Source organism: Cricetulus griseus, chromosome 6 (assembly GCF_003668045.3).
Source record: "Cricetulus griseus strain 17A/GY chromosome 6, alternate assembly CriGri-PICRH-1.0, whole genome shotgun sequence".
Classification (NCBI taxonomy): domain Eukaryota; kingdom Metazoa; phylum Chordata; class Mammalia; order Rodentia; family Cricetidae; genus Cricetulus; species Cricetulus griseus.
Genome location: NC_048599.1, coordinates 101,373,592 through 101,398,991, shown reverse-complemented (window position 1 = coordinate 101,398,991; position 25,400 = coordinate 101,373,592). Strand labels below are relative to the sequence as shown.

The 25,400-nt window shown below is 42.0% G+C and overlaps 1 protein-coding gene across 3 annotated transcripts in view; it reads right to left on the bottom strand.

The window, feature by feature from the left end:
- Chn1 (chimerin 1) overlaps positions 1-24,044 on the bottom strand; it is a 156,661-nt gene extending 132,617 nt beyond the window's left edge. For all 3 annotated transcript variants that reach the window (XM_035446737.1, XM_035446738.1, XM_035446739.1), the window contains exon 1: positions 23,712-24,044. In XM_035446737.1, coding sequence (XP_035302628.1) covers positions 23,712-23,928 — 217 coding nt within the window. In that variant the 5' untranslated portion in view covers positions 23,929-24,044. The remainder of the gene's footprint in view (positions 1-23,711) is intronic.
- Positions 24,045-25,400: the final 1,356 nt, after the last annotated feature.

Sequence of the window (25,400 nt, the reverse complement as noted above, 5' to 3'; positions counted from 1 at the left end):
TGGACAGAGAATAAAGAGAACGTAAAGACCCCAGACAGTGTTTGTCACAGGCCACAGCGATTCAAGGAGATCCCATACGAAGTTTTAGGATGATGATAATAAGAAATTAGAAGAAATGAACAGAATGTATCTGAGTGCAAACAAAACACTGTAACACATCTTCAAAGGCCAATTAGTGAAAAGATAAATCCTCCTTGACAAACTCCACACATTTACATTTCATAAGAAGTGGCAAAAAGATGCACAAAGAAGAAAATTCCATTGAAGCTATTTATTATCCACTTGATCTCAAACACAGACTATCAATCTAAACACAAAGAACAAAGGCAAGGAATTTTTATAGTGTAAAAAGTTTGTCATTGTTCATAGTGGTCATTCCCTGCCTTCTTTCCCCCACCCCCAGACAAAAAGTTTCTTTGACTCTGGAAAAAAAAAAAAAGAAAGAAAAAGAAAAACTGGAAATAGAAACAATTGAAAGCATGATTTTTATTTTATCAATGAAAAACTAACTAAGTCACTTTGTAAGTAACAAATCACCATCTCAGTACTCAACTCTGCTGGTGGGTAAACAAGCCCAGATGCTGGCAAACAGCCCTATCTGCTCCCACTCTGCATCCCTCTGACCAGAATTTCTCTAGTTCCTAGTTCAGAAATGAAATGATGAAATGCATGTGTACATGAAGTCAATGAAAATTAGACTTTAAAAAGATGTTTTTATATGCTTTTAAAAGGAGATCTTGTGTTAAATGGCTTGATGTCAGTAAGTAACCTGGAACAGAACACTGAGCCCTTGACACTGGAAAGGGCAAGCTAACAAAGGAATGCTTTCCACGCACAGCCTGCCCACAGAGCACAATCATGGGCCGGCTTAGCAAGGACGTCTACCAATTGTTCTGAACAAGAAACCTCACGATCCTTTCTTCATGGATAACAGATTCTTTTTTCACAAACCTTCCTAAGAATGGTGGAAAATGAGTACTTTCACAACCCTCCAAAGTATTTGGTTTGGGGCTTAAATTTAGAGATTTGCAAATCTGATTCAGTTTTCAACAACAACAAAAAGTTCCTTTTATTGCTCTCATCAATGGCTTTTTGCTTTTGCTGCTTGACTACCTTTTCTGAGGCAGAAAAAACTCAGAATGTCCCCAAGAAGCCATGCTCTGACACTAAAGTATACTGAATGTACTTTCCTACCTTAGCCACTATGAACATAGTGCTCCTTCCAATGAAACTGCTGATAGTTTTTTTACAGATCAGCATACAGGATAAATTTCTCCACCAATCTCAATATCAACTCAGCAACATTCCCTTCACCCAGGATAATGTTAATGTAAATAGTAAATAGTAAATAGGTAAAACAGTATCAGTTAAATATCACATACGTGGGTAAAAAGAAGCCTCTAATAATTCATATTATGATCATACTATGATTCCTCTTGACTTCATTATTGTTCCACTCAGCATATCTCTACCATAATTAGGATTAGGAATTTGTAACTATTAGAACTAGAAATTCCATATCATATTCCAAATATGCTTTCTTATCTTTAAATATAAAAATAACACAATTACCTGGAAACAATTGCTAGTGGCAATTGTTTTCTAAACTATAATTGTCTTATAAACCTATATTTTCTATCTTCATTTCCCAGGCTTTCTTACAATGAAGCATATTTATTAGTGGTGTCAAGCATAATACAGAATTCCATCAGAAATATCACTAAACAACAATTCCTTTAAAACATACAGTGGCTACAGTACTGTGTTTCCCATTTCATAAAGAAAAGGTAAGACGAAAACAGTATGGAGGAGAGAATAAAATGACTTATATGAAACACACATGGATTACCATGGCCATTCAAGTCTGTCCATCCAGATCCACTTTTGGCCAGTTCTGTTTAAGTATCACTGGATTTGATTAACTGAAGATACAATCATGAAATAGGAGGACGGTGCCTTTTCATAAGGAAATAAAATTGGGAGTGTGGCGCCTGTGGAGACATCACTATGGGAAGGGCTATTATTAATATATTAAATTTGGGTGGCTCTAGAATATTGCATATTCTGTTGATAATGTGCATGCAATGTGTGTCTGTCTGTGAAAGGCTTCCATTTCATAATAGGTTATATATGTTAAATAGGTGTAAGAAAACAGCCTCTATTTTCTTTTTAAGGTGTTTAAAGGACAAATACAATGAACAGAGGCAGGCTTTTTTAATCTAGAGACCCCACTGTGTTTTCAACATAACCTTACCATCTTCAACAAAGAAACTGGCTCCTCTCTAGAAATGAATATTTTTCCAAGTACTAAATTTAAGACTCAAACTTCATACATTTTGCTGAATCTCCTTAAGCTGAAGGGGAAGAGGAAGCAGGGTGGCAAGTGCCATCTTGTGGGCTTCCTAGAAATTGTTTTCTATTGTTTCAGAGTTTCACAGTGTAAGCATTCCTTGTAAATGCTTACAAGGTTCCAAATAACCAAACGTTATTGTAACTTAAATCAAGGTTAACTTTGCCAGGACCTTATGTCAATAACTACAATAAGTTGCACATGTGGGAGGAGGGAGGTGAGACAGGGTCTCACTTCAGCCTAGGCTGCCCAAGCACAGGCTGGCCTCAAACTCCTGCCAATCTGCCTGCCTCAGCCTCTCAGCTGCTGGGATTACAGCCTTGCTAACTACCATATCCAGCACATTCATAGATTGGAGTAAGATCCTTCTAAAGTCACACCACAACATCTAATCTTTAGCCTTCATGGTTAGGCTGGATAATGAAGTTTGAAACTCCCATCTACCAAATGGACTTCAAAAAGCATTTGGTTGGAATAATTCTCCTAATTTTATGATATAAAACACTGTGTCTCACAAAAAAATGAGAGTGGCTTTTCACAAAACCAAAACCAAAAGAAGTTATAAAGAATCTAAAATATAGAAGAATTGATGAATGGATACATCCATAAGTCCATAATCTTTGTACATGTGTCTGATAAACAGAAGTTGTGCACTGGGGTTCCAGCTCAGTGGTAATGTAAGATGAAACCTGAGTTTGGTCCTAGATCCATAAAAGAGCTATTATATATAACATATAAACACACACACACACACACACACACACACACACACACACACACACACACACACACACACACACACGAACGACAGCTCCACTTTCTCACAACAGTGAATGAAGCCCACCCACAAAACAGTGTGACCTCTTAATCTGGAGATCATGCAGTTCAGCAGTATGACTACAACTTATCTGGATTTTAAAAAACATGGACCTTGCTTAAGAAGCCCAGGCCCTAGGTTTGAATCTGGCACTATCCAATATGATAACTGTTTCTTGTCTTCAGCAGAAAATACATAGTAGGGATAGGGGAGATGGCCCAAAGTACCTAAGTTCAGATATCTGGCACCCACATAAAAATCCAGGCATAGTGGCATGTGTTAGCACACCCAGAGTGGTAGAGGTAGGATCCTAGAGCTCAATGGTCAACCTGTCTAGCCAAACTTGCCTATGAGAAAACCATTTTAGGGCATCTCTCTCTTAAATTATCTAATATTAACACACTTAAATGCATTAATTTTCCTTCCTCATCTGATAGTGGAAAAAACTTATAAGATTAGAAAATGCTAGAAGTTATCTGCTGAAATCTTACGATTTTTAATTAAAAATTATTTCAAAAGATGTAGGTAAACTTTCAAATGTTCCTGTCTTGATTAGAAGGATTAAGTGACACAGCATTAAGAGGGTGTATGGTCACACCTCAAAAGAAACAAGGACTCGGGATTGAGAACAGTCATTGCTTTCTCCACCAAGCCCTCCAGAAGCTGGAACATTTGTGTGTGCCTGTGTGGACAGAGGGAGGGAGGAAAGGGTAGAGACAAGGGAGACTAGCCAGAGCAAGAGCTCAGAGCTCCCCTGTCTGGACAGACCTAGGAAAGCAGCAGGAGAGGCGAGGCAGGGCAGGGTGCTCCAGAGCATCACTTCCATCTGCCTGGAAAACAATAAGACACAGTTTCCCACAGCAACACTATCTGTCTCCTTATTGCCCTATTAGGGGCCCATCCTGCTCCTTTTCTTGTCCATTTGAAATCATTTATCCTTATGATTTCAACTGGAATTCAATTGGAAGAATAAAATGACAAGACCACAGGATCTGGTTTTTGTCAGAAAATATAACTTTAAAGGCTAGGTTGTTTTGTTTAACTGTTGTTTGGGGGGGTTGTTTTTTTGTTGTTTAGACACAGGGTTCCTTTGTGTAGCCCTGGCTGTCCTGGAACTCAGAGATCCACCTGACTCTGCCTCCGAAGTTCTGGGATTAAAGATTCTCTTCTTTAGCTATATAGGCCACACACACATTCACCATGATTATGAGGAACCTTGAGGAGTTAACAAATGTCATCAAATCACCAAAACATAACCACAGCACCACAACATAGAGAAGCAGCAAAGGCAACTTCGCCATGTTTCACTATTAAATGAAACGTTATAAGCAATACATGAAATGTCTTATAAGCCACTGAGTACCCACTTCCTTGCTTTTTACCATGGTCTTCTGTGGTACATGCTGGCCTCCATCTCACTATGCAGCTGAGCAAGACCTTCAACTCCAGACTTCACTGTTTCTGCATGCCAAGTGCTGGGATTACAGATGTACACCACCATGGATGCCTACTGTGTTTACTTTCTTTAGCGAACGCAGCTTAATATATTCTAGCACATTCTGGAAAACAATTATGTGAGCTTTGTGTCCCACTGCTTATTGTTTTCTCCTGAGAAACACTGAAAATACTCAGGGAGCTGGGCAAAGTGGTATAGTTGTAAATGCAGCACTCAGGAGACAGAAGCAGGAGGGTTATAAATTCTGGTGCAGCCTGGACTATGTAGAATTTAAGGCTTAATGTGGTTTATAAAGTGATACTTTACAAAAGTAAAAACAGAAGGAAGAAAAAACAAAACACAAAACCCACTACAACCCAATGTCTAAGTAGAGGATGTCTGTGAATGCTCTGTGAACCTGGTGACCTACCAGATCTGAACAGGAGACTTAAAGGAAGGTTTCTCCCTGTGAACAGCCTACAAAGCTCTGAAAGAACTGAGCTGCATTTCTCTCCCCTACAGCAAAATCTCACCAGAGGCGGCTTCATTTCCAACAGAATACTGGACACACAGCAACACTGTGTGCAGATGCTGACATCTGTCCTCTGCTTTCAGTTGAAGAGGTTTTAGAGGATATAAAACAGTGTAAATCCAATCATTGCTTCACCATAAATCTGAACAACTGTGCTGACAAAAGCAGCCAATTTCATAGTAAGAGATACATTTGCCCTTCACGGGCCACACAACTCCAAGAATATATGTGTATCTTCCCTTTACTGAAAATAAGATAACTGGTCAACAACAAAAATATATGAGAAACATTCTGAGCTATGATGTATTGCTAAGATAGTTAAAATTACAAAGTGACAAAAACATGAATTTTTACGCCTGAGAACACACTATAGAAGTGTACTGGTTTAGGCCAATAAGACAGATAAGCTGGTAAAGCTGCCAGACACTAAGCCTTATGACCTGAGTTCAATCCCCAGAAACTACATGGTGGAATAACATAAATAATTCCTATTAGACAAGTCCTGACCTCCACATGTGTACCATGGTGTGTGTGTACACACACACATATACACATTAAAAAGGAATTAAGGTGTACTAAGCTTAAAAAAAGAAAAAAGCATTCCCATGTTTTACCAAGTTACTTGGTTCACTTGACAAGCATTTCTTGAGCACTATACTGGGTGAAGCACCGTGCCCAGTTATAACACAGTATAGACTAGAGAAAGAAGCTTATCTAGGAAATCTGTGCTAAAAAAAAAAAAAAAAAAGGTAGGACAGTGGCAAGATATAGAACTACTAGGAAACAGTGTACTACCAGTGGGACAGTAGCACACACTTTTAATCCCAGAACTCGGGAAGTGGAAGCAGGCAGATCTCTATGATTTTGAGGCCAGCAGGGTCTACAAACTGAGTTCTTGGACAGCCAAAGCTACACAGAGAAGTCCTGTCTCAACAAAACCAAAACAAACAAGCAAAAAAAAAAAAAAAAAAAAAAAAAAAAAAAAACAGTATACTACCAAATGTCATAGGTTCACAAATAAAATGATAAAAAAAAATCAGAAGATAAAGAGGCTACTTTTGAGGGGGGGCAGAGAGTGGAGAGAGGGTTGTCTGACTTGAAAGAAAGGGGAGAGCCATAGAGTTGATGGGAATACAGAAATAATATGTGTCACTAGGGAGATAGCTCAGTTAAATGTTGCCTTCCATGCACAAGGACGTAAGTTTGCATGCCCATTAGTCACACAGAAGGTGGCACTGTAGCATTCATCTGTAACAAGGGGTGGTGTGGGATGAGGCCAGTCCCTAGAGCTCACTGGCAAGTCAGTCTAGCTGAATCAACAAGCACCAAATTCAGTGAGGTGCTGTTTCAAAACATACAGTGCAAAGTTTTTGAGGAAGATATTTAAGGTTGACCTCTGGCTTCTACATGTACACACAAATGCATGAGCACACACACAGAGAGAGAAGGAGGGAGGAAGGAGGGAGGAGGGAGGGAGGGAGGGAGGAAGGGAGGGAGGGAGGGAGGGAGGAGATGGGAAATCACAAGAGCAAGCACACAGAGATGGGAAAGCTTTGCAAAGACTTTCTGCAAGAGGTAGCAAATGGCTGGGCATGAGGTAGGGAAGAACAGACAAATGAACACTAAGCTCTGAGGATGGAACACACCACCTAAATATTTATAGGAAAGCCAGAGTTGGAGGATCCAGGAAGCAAATGCTGGAGAGCTAGGACTCATCTACACTGCTCCTGCTGAAGGCCATGGACTTCCAAGACAGATGGGAGGGGCAGCTCTTAGGGAACACCATACACACCTGAAGCAGGGAGAACAGTCAAGGAAAGAAAAGAGCAGCAGCAGATCACAACAAAAAAGCCACTGAAAAGATCAAATAAAGCAGAAGGAGCAACAGAACTGAGAAGAGTCACCAGATACCGGCCACTGACAAAGTATATCTAGCTGAACAGCAGCAGAATATAAGGAGAGCTTGTACAAGATGCTCTCCTTCATAGAACTTCAGTCAGGGTCCTCTAAGCCAGCAGTTCTCAACCTTTGGGGGTCCATTGAGCCTTTCACAGGGTTCACCTAAGACCATTGGAAAACACAGATATTTACATTACAATTTGCAACAGAAAAATTACACTTGTGAAGTAGCAGTAAAAATAATTTTGTGGTTGGGATCACCACAACATGATGAACTGTATTAAAGGGTCACAGCATTAGGAAGGTTGAGGACCACTGCTCTAGGTCCTCAGACAAGTCTTCTCCTTAACCATCATTCTTGCCAGACCAACATAGCCCAGACTTGGCAAGAAGCAAGCCTATCGACCCTGCTGGCTAATTCCCTCCACCTGTGGTATCTAATCACTCTTGTTATCTACTTAAATTCTCATTTGGTATCTAGTCACCTGGCAACTCTCAACAAGAACTGCCAAGCACAGGGAACCACTGAGCTGGTGTGGCATAGCCACCTTGAGAGGCATGCATCATAGTTTTTTCAGGTTTGAGTCCTGGCTCCTAGGGCACCTTGTGCCTTCCAGTTCCCTCAAGAAATGACACATTCAGACCACTTTGTGTTTCTCTGCATGTTCCCTCGGAAGTCAAGGAAAACATGAAAGCTTGACAGGACAATTGGTCTTAGATATTAACCTTGTGTACCCTGTAAAGTTTGCAAACATCATTGTGTCCTGGCAACTACAACTGCATTGATCCTGGCAATTGCCATTATATTGTTTCTGATAATGGAATAAAAAGTCTGATTGCTCTCAATAAAATTGTCACAGCCTCAGTTGTGCTGTGGCCTCCTCCATCCGGCCTGATTTAATTCCTTGCTGCTATGTCAGGTGGCATTGGCCCAGGAAGTAAGTGTGAGTGCTTATACCCTGTTAAGTGAGATTAGCAAGGATTTCTCCCCCTATCCTTGATGTCTCCGCTTCCCATCACCACCACCCCGCCCCCACCACACACCTGTTTCTTGGTTATATGCTGTTATAGGATAGAAAACCTCTTTCTCCACTACTGTAATAGTACTGACACTTAGCATGATCATCTTAAATATCTTTCTTGTTTTAGTAAGTCTCAGAATTCTTTCTTTAACCTCCCTTTTCACTGGGAATGAAACACCCCATACTTAATTGCGAAAAACTGTGCTAGGGAAAGATGGGAGATGTGGAAAGGATACGCAGGCATGCAAAAAGCTACAGTGGGGGTGCTCTGTTCAACAACAGTGCAAGAACAGACATCACTCAGAACTGTACCCACAGCTTGAGGAGCCCCTTATCCTTCAGGAACCTCTGCTTAGTTAAAGCCAGTCCAGGGGTTCACCACAGTAAAGAATTGCAGGACCAGACAGCACAAAGCAGAGCTGGAATTTATTAAAATGAGATACTTTTTAACACAGATTCAAGCATGAAGGTTAGTAGAAAAAGAGTCATTCAAGGGAAAAAAAAAAAAAAAAAGCACACCCAAGAGCATGGATGTGGACTCCTCAGGAGAGTCTCGAATAAGTGTCTTAGCAATTTCCATACATACAATTTTGGTGGCTCTCAAGTTACATCTCAAAGGATGTTTTTCTTTTTCCTCTTTTAGGATAAATGAGATTATAGGGTGACTCTAGTGGTACCTTGGATGAGGTTATAAACTGATAAGCCATGGGCCACAAGGGTTGCACAAGAAGATTTCCATGTGTTAATCTGCAGGTCAATAGCTAGGGAAGGAGGTCTTTAAGAATGTGAATATTCTTATTCTTCTCACACAAAAATATTTCTATGTAGTGATATTTATGATTTATTCAAGCTTGTCAGAGTATTCAGAAAGCAAAGTCAGCCACAAGCCACAGAAATCAGGCACACACCTTTAATCCCAGCAGCCAGAAGATAGGAGGTGATTGTACACACCTTTAATCCTAAGACTCAGGATTAAGAGGTAGACAGATCTCTGTGAGTCCAAGACCATCCAGATGTACACAAGAGTGAATCAGTCTAAAAGAGAATTACAGCTCACACCTTTAATCCCAGCACAAGAGGGGTAGAAAAGACAGGAGCAAGGATTCAGTATAAGTCATTCATTCTCCAGTCACACTGAAGATACAGGCATTTGTTCTCCAGCCACACCGAGGAGAAGCAGCAGTTTGAGACTTGGTAAAGAGTTTGTGCATGGATCAGCCCTTTCAGCCTGAGGTAGAGGTGAGAGCTAGTAGCTGACTGCTTTGCTTCCCTGATCTTCGGCTTGAACCCCAATATCTGTCACTTGGTCTTTTATTTATACATGTTACATTTCTATATAAAAGGAACAGTATCTTTTTGTTTTTGTTTTCCGAAATAGAGTTTCTCCGTGAAACAGTCCTGGCCATCGAACTCGTAGAGATCTGCCTGCCTCTGCCTCTGCCTCTGAAGTACTGGCATTAAAGGTGTGCATCACCCACCACCACCAGACTCTTTTTTAGTTTGTTAAGGTAGGATTCTCTGTGTGCCCCTGGCTGTCTTGGAACTCACTATGTAGGCCAAGCTGGTCTAGACCTCAGATATGCATATGCGCCTGTATCTGCCTCCTGAGTGTAGGGATTAAAGGCACCCGGCCAGGAAGTGTCTTTATTCCAACAGCCTTAGCAAATGCTTAATGGTTTGTCTCAGCCAGCAAGAGACTTCAAAAAACCCAGGTGAGGAGTTCCCATTCCTCTTCATGTCCCCATAATTCTCACTGTCTACCAGCCTCACTTATTCAACTATGTTCAGTTTCTTTGTATCCCCTAAAACAGTACTGGGGGAATGCTGATAATTTATGATCATTACAAGGGTCCAAAGCATAATTATAATAAAAGGGAAACAATTCAGGGGAGAGAAAGAAACTAATGACACCAAGTCTAGAAAAATGAATTCCCCCACAAACTGTTTTCTATTTTCCTGCACCATATTTTCCAGGTCACCTCAAATCTTCCTGGACAAACAAGAGATACTAATAAATAACAGAAATAAAAGCCCTTAATCCACATGAAATAAAAATGTTTAAACATGTATAGCAAAAGTAATTTGAAAACTAACAGGCCTGTAGCCTGAATATTTACTATGACAAAAGACTGACTGTTTTTACTTTCAGAGCCCTTTTGTGAGTCAGCCATTTTGATAAGGAACTCCAATTCAATTTGATTATGTATGTTCCTGACTATGGAGGCAAAACATGAACAAACAGGTTAATTTATGTGCAATTCCTTTGTCCTGCTGAAATAAAAATGAACACTAGTTTAATGAAGTAGGCATTATCTCTAGAAACAGCTCCTGGTTGGGTAACAGTGTAGTTGCCTGTCTGTCGTCAACTGCTGCATCCTTCTTTCTCTGCTGCTGAGACTGAACACCTACCTGAACCTCTCTGTTTCACTCTGCCCCACAGCTCCTGACACTTGGCGTATTATATGTATTTTTTCTCTGTTTTCCCTACAAAGAAATGTAAATATGGATTCTTAAAAAGCAGAAACTAATACTTGTCTGGCTCATATTAGGCACCCAGTATTCATCAAATAGATAACAAATAATAATAATAATAAAAAACCCTGAAGCCCCGGAGCTCATCAAAAGCAAAATCATGGGTTGGCTTCCTTCTTTCAGTGGTACCACCTATCCCTTCCATGCTCTGTGGTTTTTTTAGTATGGTCTTGTTTCTTACACCACCTTCCATAAACTCTTTTTAGTAATGTCTCACTCTCTAAATGAAATAAAACTGCTTTCTTTTCTCTTAAGTGTAATTCCTCCATCAAATACCTATCCTGTATCCTGCCTTGCCCCCTCAAGATCCTCAGACTATATATTAAAATTTCAGGCTCTATCCAGAATTAACATGGTACTCTTCACAGGTAGCATGCAAACATTATACCTCAGATTTACTATCATGCCATAAAGTTTGTCATACAGACCTGCAGGGGAAATACTCAGCCAAGCATAACCCTTAAACATTTACAGCACTCACCTGTTGTCTGTCCCTTCTAACCAAGTCACTGCAATCCTAAGTCACCTCTACCAAAGTAACTACACAGCCATAAGGAGTCTGGGACAAAATTGACATCAAGGGTGCAAACGGAAGGCACATTCAGTAGAGGCTGAGGGTGCATGCTAAGTCAGAATGGGACAGCAGGAAGGAGTGCAGCTGCTTAGAGGACCCATTTAGCTTGTGGTCATGAAATCTATTCTAGTAATGATCATTCTTGGACTACATCTTTGTTCTCTTGCCTTACATCAAGAATACAATTTAAACATGAAAGGTGAAGTCAGGAAAGAGAAAGGAACAACTTTCAGATCAGCTGGATGAAGAACACTGAGATGGCTGTGGGGCCACACCATGCACTTGCCCTGACTCACTGTTCCCTCTCCACAAATCACGACTGACAGCTTAATTCTCAACAAATGAACACTTTTCTCCATTTAAAACAACAGCTCAAAACACATAGAGGCATTTTTGTTCTTTGGGGAAAAGAAAAAGCTATCTATGAATATGAAATTATCCTAGAGGTTCTTGGATACAAAGCCATTCTTTTAATGCTACTGCAGTATGCTTTACAGCAGAAGAGACAGTCATTCCTGTAATCTCATCACTTGAGAAATGGAGGCCGGACACCTGGGAATTGACTACATAATCTGAGATGGGCCTGAGCTACGCAATGGTATAAATTTTCATTTCATCTCAGCATATGTTTTTAAATTCAGATGGTCTTTTACTAATTAGAACTTAGCTGAAATCTACTTCATATCCTGTAACATTCATCCTTTGAAAGTATCACTCTGGCCGGGCGTTGGTGGCTCATGCCTTTAATCCCAGCACTCGAGAGACAGAGGCAGGCGGATCTCTGTGAGTTCAAGGCCAGCCTGGTCTCCAGATCGATTGCCAGGATAGGCTCCAAAACAGAGAAACCCTGTCTCGAAAAACAAAAACAAAAACAAAAAAAGAAAGAAAGAAAGAAAGAAAGTATCACTCTGGGTTTTTAGGGTTGTCATGAAGTACTTCAGTTTATAACCAAGTCCAAGGAGGAAAATAAATTATAACTTTGTCAGACATAATTTATTTAACATAATTTTCATTGTTAAATATGGTCACTCTGTCCTGTTACTTTCTTCCAGTCTTTCATTTAAGAGTAACAATTAGGTCATTGAGATGGCTTAGCAGGTAAGGTCCTTTGCTGCCACGATTGAGGACCAGAGTCTGATCCCCAAACCACATGGTAGAAGGTGAGAACTGATTCTCACAAGTTATTCTCTGACCTCCACATGTGTGCCATGGTGTGCACATGAAACTGGAAAGCACACATAAATAAAATAAAGAATGTAAATTTACATCAGCCAGGCACTGGTGGCCCACGCCTATAATCCCAGCACTCAGGAGGCAGAGACAGATGGATTTCTTTGAGTTTGAGGCCAGTCTAGGTTTACAGAAGCTTCCAGGACAGCCAAGGCTACACAGAGAAAACAATAAAAAAAAAAAAAAAAAAAAAAGGAAGGGAGGGAGGGAGAAGATTTACATCAACCAATAAAAATCAAAGATCTGGATGTGGTGGCTCATGCCTGTAATCCCAGTATTTAGAATGAAGGAAGGAAGGAATCACAGTTTACAGAAGCCATTTTTTTATTTTTTATTTTATGTTTTTGGTTTTTCGAGACAGGGTTTCTCTGTGTAACTTTGGAACCTATCCTGGCACTCACTCTGAAGACCAGGCTGGCCTCGAACTCACAGAGATCTACCTGATTCTGCCTCCTGAGTGCTGGGATTAAAGGCGTACGCCACCAACGCCTGGCTTCAGAAGCCATTTTCTAAGGAGGAATAAGTTATGGTTTTACATAGAAAGTTCACTGACTTTGTTTCATTTACATATTTAGAAGATAAAGTTCCTAGGGGAGTTGTCACTTCATGTGAGATTAAGGAAGCATCCCTTAGCCACATCGAGGAAAACCACTTAGAGAAACCGAGAAAAGTTACACCAGCTGAGCCCCAGCAAGGTCCTCTTTGGTTCAACTGTCACAAGATACCAATGTGGTTAAAAAAGAACAACTTATTTTGCTTATGCCTTCTCTTTGGAACTATTACTGCAACCCAGAAAGCATCCTCAAAGACTATTTTCTACCAAATTTTTCTTAAATCTGCTTTAAATTAGTCTAAAATACAGAGGTAGCTTTCAGATATTAAATTAGAAGACAAATAATTTGTGAGACGGGGTTTCACCAAGAAATCCAAGCTAGCCTCAAGCTCCTGATGATCCTCCTGCCTCAGACTCTCATGTCCTGGGATTATAGAAGCACACCACCACTCCTAGCCACTTCCTCCATGAGTAAGATACTCACAGTCTATAAAGAGATGCACAGACTGAAGTGTGCCACCAGGTTCCCCTGAAGAACAGCAGAGGAAAAAAGGGGCCTATGTGGAAAGAATGATGTTTAAACAGAAAATGTTGACAAAATTGGATGTGAAAAAGTTAAAACTCTTCTAACTACAAACATTAACTATTTGTAACTGTACATGTCCCCAACTTCTATCTCCAATGATTAGATTATTTACAGAATAGTGACCTGAAGGGGCAGATGTGTATCAATAGTCCTTTACATGTGGCACACAGATGTAAACAGAGTCATAACAACTATGACTGTGTTTTTTTTTCACTTTTTTATTTAAATTAGAAATAATCTTATTTTACACATCAATCCCAGTTCCCTCTCTCTCCCATCCTCCCATGCCCCCTACCAACACCCCCACCCCACTCCCCAGGGAGGGTGAGGCCTTCTATGGGGGAATCATCAAAGTCTGTTACATTCTTTGAGGCAGGGCCTAGGCCCTCTCCTGTGTATCTAGGCTGAGGGAGTAACCCTCTATGGGGAATGGGCTCCCAAAGACCATTTGTACATTAGAGATAAATACTGCTCCACTACCAAAGGCCCCATAGACTGCCCAGGCCTCCTAACTGACACCCACGTTCAGGGGGCCTGGTTCGGTCCTATGCTGGTTTCCCAGCTATCAGTCTGGAGTCCATGTGCTCCCCCTTGTTCAGGTCAGCTGTTTTTGTGGGTTTCCCCAATCTGGTCTTGACCCCTTTGCTCATCACTCCTCCCTTTCTACAACTGGATTCCAGTTCAGCTCAGTGTTTAGCTGTGAATCTCTGCTTTTGCTTCCATCAGCTATTGGATGAAGGCTCTAGGATGGCATATAAGGTAGTCAACAATCTCATTATAGGAGAAGGGCATTTAAGGTAGCCTCTCCACTATTGCTTAGATTCTTAGTTGGGGGGTCATCCTTGTAGACCTCTGGACATTTCCCTAGTGCCAGATTTCTCTTTAAACTTATAATGGCTCCCTCTATTATGGTAATGACTCCCTCTATTATGGTTTCTCTTTTCTTGCTCTCGGCTATTCTTCCCCTGACTCAATCTTCCTGCTCCCTCATGTCCCCCTCTCCCCTCCTCCTCTCCCTCTCTCTTTCTCCTACCCCCCCACCCTGTGTTCCCAATTTGCTCAGGAGATCTTGTCCCTTTCCCCAACTATGACTCTTTTCACTCTTTCACATGATACCAGATGAAAAGACAAATTTTAAAACTGAAACATTTTGTTTTGGGTTTTTCTTTGTTTTGTTTTGGTTTGTTGTTTTGATTTGTTTGTTTGAGACAGGGTTTCTCTGTGTAGCCCTGGCTGTCCTGGAACTCACTCTGTAGACCAGGCTGGCCTCAAACTCACAAAGATCTGCCTACCTCTTTCTCCCAAGTGCTGGGATTAAATGCATACACCATCCGTCGAAACATTAAGTTTTTGACATCAGTATAAAAAAAAAAAAAAAAAAAAGCAATGGGGGCTGGAGAGATGGCTCAGTGACTAAGAGCACTGACTGCCCTTCCAGAGGTCCTAGGTCCCAGCACCCACATGGCAGCTCACAACTGTCTGTAATTCCAGTTCCAGGGGACCAGACACCCATAGCAAAACACCAATGTGCATAAAATAAGCATAAATTAAAAAAAAAAAGAATGAGGAGAAATACTTAATTAGGGCAGTGATTTGGATGACAGATGAAAATTGAAAACACTGAGAAAGGCAGATGGGCTCTGACCATCAGGCTGCCTTCTCATTTTCTTTAGAATTGGTAAAGATTTTTTTAAAATGTCAGCAGAGAGGCTGGAGAAGGCTCAGCAGTTAAGTACACTTAATGTTCGTATAGAGATCCAGTTCCAGCATCCACATGGCAACTAACAACCATCTGTAACTTCAGTTCAGACACGTCCTCTTCTGACATCCACATGCGCCAGGCATACACACACACACACACACACACAGAGAGAGAGAGAGAGAGAACACTCACACATATAAAAATAAAACATGTACATCTAAAAATGTCAGCAGAGAGTAAGTGGGAGTTTCCTTTGCAATTAGCTTTTGGTCACACATCATACTGAAAGCATTCAGTGAATTTGTCTTCTTGAAAATAAATTTCAATTTCAGGATGATCAAAATTTGCTAAATACATCACATGCATATACCATTCCCATTTAACTGCTCTGAAGGACTTCTGTAAGCAGATGTATCAGGACAGTGACAAATCCTACATAAACTAAGACGATGAAAGCTTTCTGTGGCCAAGGGGCTGAGAAAAGATGGTGTTTTAGCAACTTCTCTGTTACTGTGACAAAGCACCATGACCAAGGCAACTTATAAGAAAAAGTGTTTAATTTGGGGCCCCAGTGACACACTTCCTCCAACAAGACCACACCTCCTAAACAGTTCCACCAATGAGGAGTCAAACATTCAAATATCTTAGCCTATGGGAGCCATTCTCATTCAAACCACCACATTCCATACCCTGCCCTCCACAGGCTTGTATCTGTATCATAATGCAAAATATATTCAATACAACTTCAAAAGTCCTCACAGTCTTTCACAGTCTCACACTACTTAAAAGTTCAAAATTTCTTGGACTGCTCAAGGCTATCTCTTAACTGTATCCACCTGTAAAATCAAAAAGCAAATCACACAGTTCTAACATACAGTGGCACAGAATATACATTACTATCCTAAAAGGAAGGAATCGGGGCACAGGGAGAAAATACTGAGCCAAAGTAAGACCAAAAACTAGCAGGGAAACTCCCAATCCTGTAACTCCATGGCTAATGTTCCGAGGGCTTGGATGGGCTCTGCCCTTCCAGCTTTACTGACTAAACACACTTCTTTCACTTGGGCTAGTTCCACACCCTATTGGAATCTCTCCTCAACAGACATCCCAGGGCTCTGGCATTTTCCACAAGTTGGGGTCTCCAACACAATCCAAACTTCTTTCACTGCTTCAGGAAATGGCTTCTCTGGGCTCCATGCAAGGACTCTCCTGCCACACACCTGGCCTCAGCAGCTGTCCTGACTCACATCAGCAGAAGCTTTTCTCTGTTGTCAATTTTTAAAAGCAGAACTTCCTCAGGCCCTTTTACAAATTAGCTCAGCTACAAGGGGCCATGCCCTGAGGTCACCCCTCCCTTTATTCCATTTCAGATCAGGCCTTTCTTTAATCTTCTTTCTTTAATCTTCTCATCTCTTCTAGCACAGCTTTGGATTCTGTAAATTTCATGGTGCTATTTTTCTCCTCTAACTACATTTTGAATTTCTTTTTGCCCAGCTTGCTCTTTTTCATTGTAAACTTGATTACTAATAACCATGTGACAGAGTCCGTATAAGGCTGTCTTAAAATCTTCACCAAGGAAATGAATCTGATACTTTTCAATTTAGCTTCAGGCAGTCTCTCAAGACAAGACTATTCTCTAGCCCAGTTGCTAATATGGTACTCCTCTGAAACATCCTGTGCTGGGCTCTGAGCACTATTGTCTTCCCAGCCCATTAAGACCCACTTACAGAGTTCAATTACTTGCCTCCAAAAGTCCCAAAGTCTTCCACATTCCTCCAAAAGAGAACAGGGTTAGGCATGTCACAGCAATAGCCCATTCCCTGGTACCAACTTCTGTCTTAGTGACTTCTCTATTGCTGTGATAAGACACCATGACTAAGGCAATTTATAAAAGAAAGCCATTTGCTGGGCAATAGTGGTACACACCTTTAACCATAACACTTGGGAGGTAGGGGCAGGTGTGGGGGCCCATAGAAGTGGCTCCGTTTCATCTTGACTTTAGGTCACAGAGTTCAAGCCCATTATTCAAGGACCAAGGTTAAATCTACAGTATGTTTGGCCTAAGGTGTGGTTATTGCATGTCTCTCCATGACAACAGGATATTTGATTTAGGGCGTGGTTATTTGATGTTTTGGGCATTGAGAAGGTAATTATGTTTGTTTGTTCTTTGTATCTATATACCCTTTTGATTGGGGTATATAAGAGCTATGAATAATAAACTTGGGGATGATCCTAGTATTCGCTAGGTGCCCTCCTGACTCTATCTCTCATCTCTTGTCTAAATCTTTCCTCAATGCACATTCCCCTTTCCAGGCATGGACCAGACCTGACTTACTGGCAGGACTTGGCAAGAAGGCAGATTTCTTGAGTTTGAGGCCAGCCTGGTCTACATTATGAGTTCCAGGACAGGCAGAGCTACACAGAAACCCTGTCTCAAAGAAAGCATTTAATTTAGAAGTTTTAGAGGGTTAGGATTCATATCTTAGTTAGGGTTTCTACTGCTATGAAGAGACACCATGACCACAGCAACTCTCACAAAGAAAACATTTAATTGGGGTGGAAGCTTACAGTTTCAGAGGTCAGTCCATTATCATCATGACAGGGAGCATGAAGCATGCAGGCAGACATGGTGCTGTCGTAGCTGTGTCAACTATATCTTTTTTTTTTTTTTTTTATGTATACAGTGTTGTGTCTGCATGTATCCCTGCAGTCCAGAAGAGGACACCAGACTTACATTACAGATGGTTGTGAGCCACCATGTGATTGCTGGGAATTGGACTCAGGACCTCTGGTAGAAAGGGCAGTGTTCTTAACCCCTGAGCCATTTCTCCAGCCCGTGAACTATATCTTGCAAGCAACAGGAAGTCAACTGAGTGGCATCCTGAGCATAGGAATCCCTAAATCATGCTGCCACACATTTCCTCCAATAAAGCCATACGAAGTCCAACAAAGCCATATTTCTTAACAGTGCCACTCCTTATGAGATTATGGGGCCAATTGCACTCAAACTAACACAATCAATGATGACAGAGCAAATGGTGGCAGGAACAGCTGAGAGCTTACACATTGATCCATAACCACAGACAGAGAGAGCTCACTAGAAATGGTACAAGTCTTTTGAAATCTCAAATCCCACCCCTAGTCATACCATATCTCCAACAGGGCCACCCGTTTCAATCCTTCTCAAATGGTTCCACCAACTTGGGATCAGGTATTCAACTAAATATGAGCCTTTGGGGGCATTCTTCTGCTAACCACCACAAATGGTAAGAAAGTGCTATAAGAGACCTATGGTTATAACATGGCAATAGTGGGGGTGAGATAGCACCAATGCCAACTACCCAGAGTGAGACAAGCATTGTTCAAAGTTCAGTCATGCAGAGATTGCACTGAATACCCAACCTCATGACTGGCCTGGTAGAAACCACAGCCCCTTAAGCTATAGCTGATGAGATTCCTGCCAAAGGATGACCTGGTAGGATGGAAATTCACCAGTTCTGCCAACTTGAGCTCTCCAGGTGTGGCCTGTCACAACATCCTGTCAGGCAGAGCAGCAAAAAGGCCAAAATTAGATGATCTCAGACTTTCCTACTACCCTAGTAATTACTAGGGAACAAGCACTCCCCTATCTGTAGATTCCAGCAAAATGTTCAAGGTGTACATGACTGACTATAGAGCCATGGTGTGTGAACTGCAAGTATGCACTAGAGTCCTGGAAGAGACAATCAGTACCACAGAAGGCACCACAAATCCTGCACATTGCAACAGAGGTTTGCAGGCCAAATGAGCAAAACCAGTGAGATGACCTATCTGAAAAATGCCTGGCTATTTTTGAAGGAAATATTTTTAAATTGTATGAAGGTGGAGATGTGACTCAGTAGAAGAATGTTTGCCTAGCATGCACAAGGTCTTGGGTTCAATCCCAAGTACAAAACAATAACTTTGACCTGGCAGTGGTGGTTCACACCTTTAATCTTAGCACTTGAGAGGCAGAGGCAGGGGCAGGCTGATCTCATGAGTTCCAGGACAGCCAGGACTACTCAAGAGAGACCCTGTCTCAAAAGCAACCAAGCAAACAAATAAAAAGCTAACTTTGTTCCAGTAAGATAGCTTGCTCAGCAGATAAATACACTTGCTGCCAAGTCTTTTGACAGTTCAATCCCCAGGACACACAGATTGAGATAACTGACTCCCAAAAGTTGTCCTCTTACCTCTACACAGGCATCCTAGCATGCCCCATTCCCTTTTCTCTCCCATAAGATGTAATTTTAAAATAAAAATAGAATGTATCAGGGTTGATAGTGAGCCATGGATTTATTTGAAAGGTGGGGAAAAACAGTTTCAAATCTCTGAATTTTCAAACATGACAGTTTTCAATGCATATTCAAGTTTTCAAAGTGAAAGTGAAAAAACCCTAAGGGCTAGAAACAGTAGGTAAAGTGCCTGCCCCAAAAGTACAGCGACCTAAATTCAATCCCCAGCCTCCAAGTAAAAAAGTTAAGACTAGAGGCCAGTTCCTATATTCTAAGTCTAGAGACATGAGGAGGAGGGTTCCCAAGGCTTTCTGGCTAGCCAGTCTAGCCTACACAGTACACCCTGGAGTAGCAGTGAGATTGTCTCAAAAACTATGAGAGGGAGCTAGGCAAAGTGGCAAAGTGCTTGTTGGAGAAGTATAAGCATCTGAGTTTGGATCCCCAGCACCCACGTAAAAGTGGGTGTAGCAGCACACACCTAGGGAGACAGGAGCATCTTTGGAGTCTGTCAGCCAACCACTCTTACTGAAGCAATGAGCTCCAGGTTCAGTGAGAAACTGATGTTTTGGGATATTTGATCACACTATAAACCGTGAGATTTTGTTAATTAAATAAAATCGATCTTGAGTCAAGAGGCAGAGCCTATTGACAAGAAACATCCAGAGAGAGTTAGAGGGAGTATGGGAAAGTTGGATACAGAAACACACAGAAGTAGTGAGGAGAGACTTTGAGTTTGGTGGTCCTTTTTGGTTTGGGATGGCAAAAGGGAAACTCTTTCAGAGACGCTGGCTAAGGAGGAACGTTATCTGGTTGCTTTGAGCTAGCAGGTCTTCACCCCAGCATATGACTCCTGCACCTTTATTGGTAAACTCCTAAGATTGAGATTTAGATTAAAAACAATACTCTGCCTCAGAATATAAGTTGGAAAGAGAAAAAGGAAGACACCCTCCGACTGCCTCGTGTGCACACAAACACATATACTATATAAACATATACCATACACACACATATACTACACATATACACAGTAGAGCTGACAGGTAACTTAGCAGGTAAAGATCTTGCCTCAGGATGTTTATCCTGAGTTCAGATCCTGAAAACCCATGGTGACAAATGGAAACAGGTGGATCCTGAGACCTACTGACAAACTTGGCAAAGTTCTATCCAGTGAGGACTCTGCTTGAACAAAAGGTAAAAGGAACCTGAAGGACCACACTGAAGTTTTAAATGCATGGGGTACAAACACATAATCAGGAAGGATGGTTCCCTAGGAATGACACCTTAGGATGACCTTTGGCCTCCACATGAACACAAACATACACATGAATGTACTCAGGCACACACATACACGCACAGGCATGCACATGCACACATGCACTACACACTTGTAAACAGGTGCACATGTATACACTGAAAACACTAAATAAGAGTTTCTAAAATTATCTACATTAACTTCTAGTAATTACCAATAAAAATATTACATCTGTGAAAAGTGTGAATGAAAATTTAAAACACATGTTGAATAACTGGACCATACTCTTTTGTTATTGATGTAAAACAACAAAACCAATGCAGACAGTCAGTAGTGGTTACTCTGGGAAGCCACAGGTACAAACTGTTGAGCTCTCCCCTGATGACTGACATCACATTCACTTAACCTCCTTTCTTATCCCTACATCTGTAGTGATATATTGTTTATGATCTAATAAAGCTTGCCTGGAGATCAGAACCAAAAGCTAGCCACAGCCATAGCAGCCAGGCAGTGGTGGTATACACCTTTAATCCCAGTACCCATAGAAGCTGGGCAGTGATAGAGGTATATAAGACAGGAGCAGAGCTAGCATTCAGTCTTGGAAAATTAGTTTCCAGCCACGTTGAGGACAGAATCTCTCCAGCCTTGGTAGAGGTTGGAGCTCTCTGGTGGCTTGGTTGCTTTGCTTCACTGATATTCAGCTTGAAGCCCAATATCTGTCTCTTGGTTTTTATTAATCATACTACATATTGGCACCCTGTCTCTGGATTTTTATTAATCGTACTACATACATCCTTACCACCATCTCACAGAACTTTACCACTGATCCTGTCAATTGGTCATCAAGAGTAAATGTACTTGTAGCCTTAGCCTTCTGGAGACTAAGGCAGGAGGACTGAGGAATTCAAGGCCCTGTCTCAAAAACAAAACAAAAACAGAATTAAGGAAAGAAAAACAGGCTAGGGTGTAGCATGATGTAGGCCATGAGCACTTCCTCTTCCAAATCCAGAATGAATGAATGTAAAGACAAGAAGTGCTTCTAAACCCAAGTAAACGGCAGTAAAATCTAAAATAAAATCAATTTCTTCTAACTTTTGGGTACTTCTCTTCACATATACAAGAAGTTTTTGTGAACTGGGCAAAGATGATCCAATCTCCTGGAATTAAATAGCTCTCAAACTCGTGTGTGCATGGCCTAAGAGAATCATAATGAGTAATGCCCCTGTAAAAATCCCCTGCCCTCTAGACTTTGACAAAAGCATCTACGTTTAACAGACATATAGATGTACAGGAGACAGGAGTGTGGTCGGCCACCAACACATTAAAAACAGCTGCTTAGGTATCACAAAAGAAAAAAAAAAGAAAGAAAAAACAAAAAAAAGGTGGGTGTGGTGGCTCATTCCTATAATTCTGGCACGGTGGCTATACAGTCTCTCTCCCTCTCCATCTCTCCTCCTTCCCTCTCCCCCCTCCGACCCCTATTTCCTTCTGTTCAGAGGTATGCCTTTACAATACACCCACATTCACAATGTAGCAAAGTGAATCTTTTGTAAACTGAATTCTATTTTTTTCCAAGCATACATTAGAATATAGAAACCAAGTCATTCACACTAAGGGGTAGGAGCAATTTTTCACACAGGTAGAATACGACACCCTTCTTTTCCATATTTCTACCTAGCTAAAGGCTCCCAAGTTGGGAATCCTTAAAGTATTGTTTTCCAGTTTAACGGCTTTATCTATCGGGACTGTCAATAGTTTAAAAAGTACTAGATGAGTACAACTTACTTTTGAAATCTTTAAAAATTCAGAATATCTCACTAGAAGCCAGGACAGATGAATTTAATCAGCTACAGTTTTGAAAGGATCTTCCTCTGGAAATCTTACTACTATGTATTAGCTACAACAGTTGCATATACATATATATATAGTAACCTTTGTACAAAAAAGTCCCCATTTCCGTTAAATAATGCAGATTAAATACAAGGTAGGGCAAAACAACAGTAAGATTTTATTTTTCAGTGAAAGAAGAAACAGAAGTAACTGATTCCAACAGCTGGATTCACTTGGAGGTATTTACAACAAAAAGCATTTATGGTATGTGACAACATAACGTGCCTCATCAGATGACATAATTAAAACTTAACTGGAAATTACATACGCTGAATAACTTAAGAGAATGTTCTCGTGGCTATCGGTAATATATCATTGTACCTTACTACTTTGAAAAACAATTCTTTGCAAATCTAAGTTTTGACATCCTAAATTCTATTGAAATGATGTGCCAAAGTCTGTTTTTGTTTTTGTTTTTTTAAGGAAACAATGTACCTTTTCAGTGTTTTTTTCCCAACCCACTGTCATTGGAAACGGTCTTAGCCATTGAAACAATAGTGTTACAGTAACTACATCTACAAAATAACATTTCCCAACCAATACTCAAAATTACAATTCTGATCAGTTACCTTCCAGTAACCCAACTTTCTTCTGTCCTCTTTCGTCAGAGCACACACTTTCAATCTTAACCAATACCAAATTAAGTTCACATATTATTCTCCTTCCCAAAGCAATGTACCAAGCAAGTCCCCTCCACCCCCAAAATGCCCAACAAGCCAGTAGGAAGCAACACATGGACGGGGCAATTCTAGAGCGGCTGGGGATGCTCTCACATCTTGATCAAAATAAATAAACTTTCCAGGATCTTTATTTAACGACTTGGGAAAAATTGGTTTGCAAACAACTAGCCAACTTCCCTCTCAAGTTGGCAGCTCTGGGGGGCACCATGCCTTTTACCACGACCCCAGGACTAGCCCCGGAGCTCACGCCCATCGGCCCTGCCTGAGAGGAGACAATGGGAGCGGCGCGCGGGGCCGCGTAACAGGAGCCCCGACTCGGCGGCCGGCCCGCCCCGCCCCCGGGCCCCGCACGCGACTCCGGGGCGCAGCCCACCCGCGGCGGGGAGCCGGGGACCGCACTCACCCGAACAGGGTCAGGGCCATGGTGGAGCCGCGCCGCCCGGCGCTCCTCGCTCCCGCGGCGGCCGGCAGACGGCACCTCGGCGGGGCGGCGGCCCGGGGGGCGTGGGCGCCGAGGCCGCGGGGGGCCGCGGCGAGAAAAGTTACGCGCGCGTTAGCGAGGGGCGCGCCCGGCCCGCGCAGCTCGGCAAACCGCCGCGCGCCCGCACCTGTCGCCGCCATGGGCCCGCGGCGCGCGCGGGCGGGCGGGCGGACCTGAGGCGAGGCGGGCCGGGCGGAGCGACGGCGGCCGGCGCTCACTGCGCACTCGCGACCTCGCGGACGCCATCTTGCCAGAGCGCGCCGCTCTCCCGCGGGCCCCTCGGGCGGCCCGGCGAGCGTTACCATGGCAACGGGCGCGCTCGCGTGCGCGGCCCGCGAGGGCGCGCCCCATCCGCGTCGCGTGGATCGAGGCTGCGCCCCCCAGAGGCGGAGGTGGCGGCCCCGAGGCGAGGCGGTTGCGGTTCCTGAAATCCCAGGCTTTTTCTTGAATGGGAGGAAGATGCTCGGGCTCGCGGGCAAGCGGGGTCGCCTGAGGACCGGGTTCGTCTAAGGATAGGGGCTCCTGCCGGCGCCCTCAGGGTTAACCGGCAAGCGGTCCCGGCCTGTGGATGGTGCCAGCTTTCCCTTGGGATGGATGAGCCACTTGCTTTTCCTAGCAGTCATTGAAAAGATCAGGAATTACCTAAAATTATTGTTAGAAGGCAGGTGCTTAAATTCACTTTCTCCCTTTTGCATTATACCTTGTGGATTTTGTCTAGGAAAATCAGCATTCCTTACGGCCTGACACGTCTCTGTCACAAAAGATTACTCCCCTGAGCTTTTGGTATTTTATCTGATAATCACAGGCAACGTCTCTCGCTCTGATGTTTTCTCCTTGCCTTGTCTTCGTCTTAATTAGAGAGAGGACTTGAGATTTTTTTTTTTGATGGCTCAACTGTGATGTTTTCATTTTTCACTTTATTTCTCTCGTTGCTACCTTTGTTCCGTTTAAGATAGTCCTCTTCCCCGCCCCCCCCCACCCGCTAGTTTTCCTGTTTAGGGTTTGATACTGTTTGGGTGTGTAATCATGTTTGTTTTCTCTTAGGTCCTCATTTTCTTCTGCATGCACCTCTAGTTTTACAAGCTCCTCAGGTTCTCTAGTGTCATTTTTCCTCTTTTCTCCAATTTTCAAGCAGTTATTGTGAGATTATATAAATAGCTTCTATTAATATATCCCAGGGATCAAATCTTTATACAATGTTAATTACTACCTCAAATAGAACTACAGCTAATCCATCATCATTATTTCACAGCATACGCAAGCATCAGACAGGCGGGGAAGGTGGGAAGGAGGAGCCAAGCCTTTTGTTTCAAGTCATTTAACTCAGAAAGAAAGAAATACTAAAATAATTCAGCATGAGTGGGCAAATGTCTAAAAGCCTGATTTTATATAAAAATAAAATTCCATCAGCCACTGGTATAAAATATTTCTTCAAATCTCCAGCATTTAAAATCTTTATTGAGAATAAACTCGATTTAATTTTATGCACCATCCCTCTTTTTCTCGAGAAAAAAAAAATCACACACAGTTCAATGAGATAAATGGAAACTCAAGAAGGCTTTGTGGGACACATTTTAGAACCATGTTAAGATCTCTGCAACTAGATGAATCA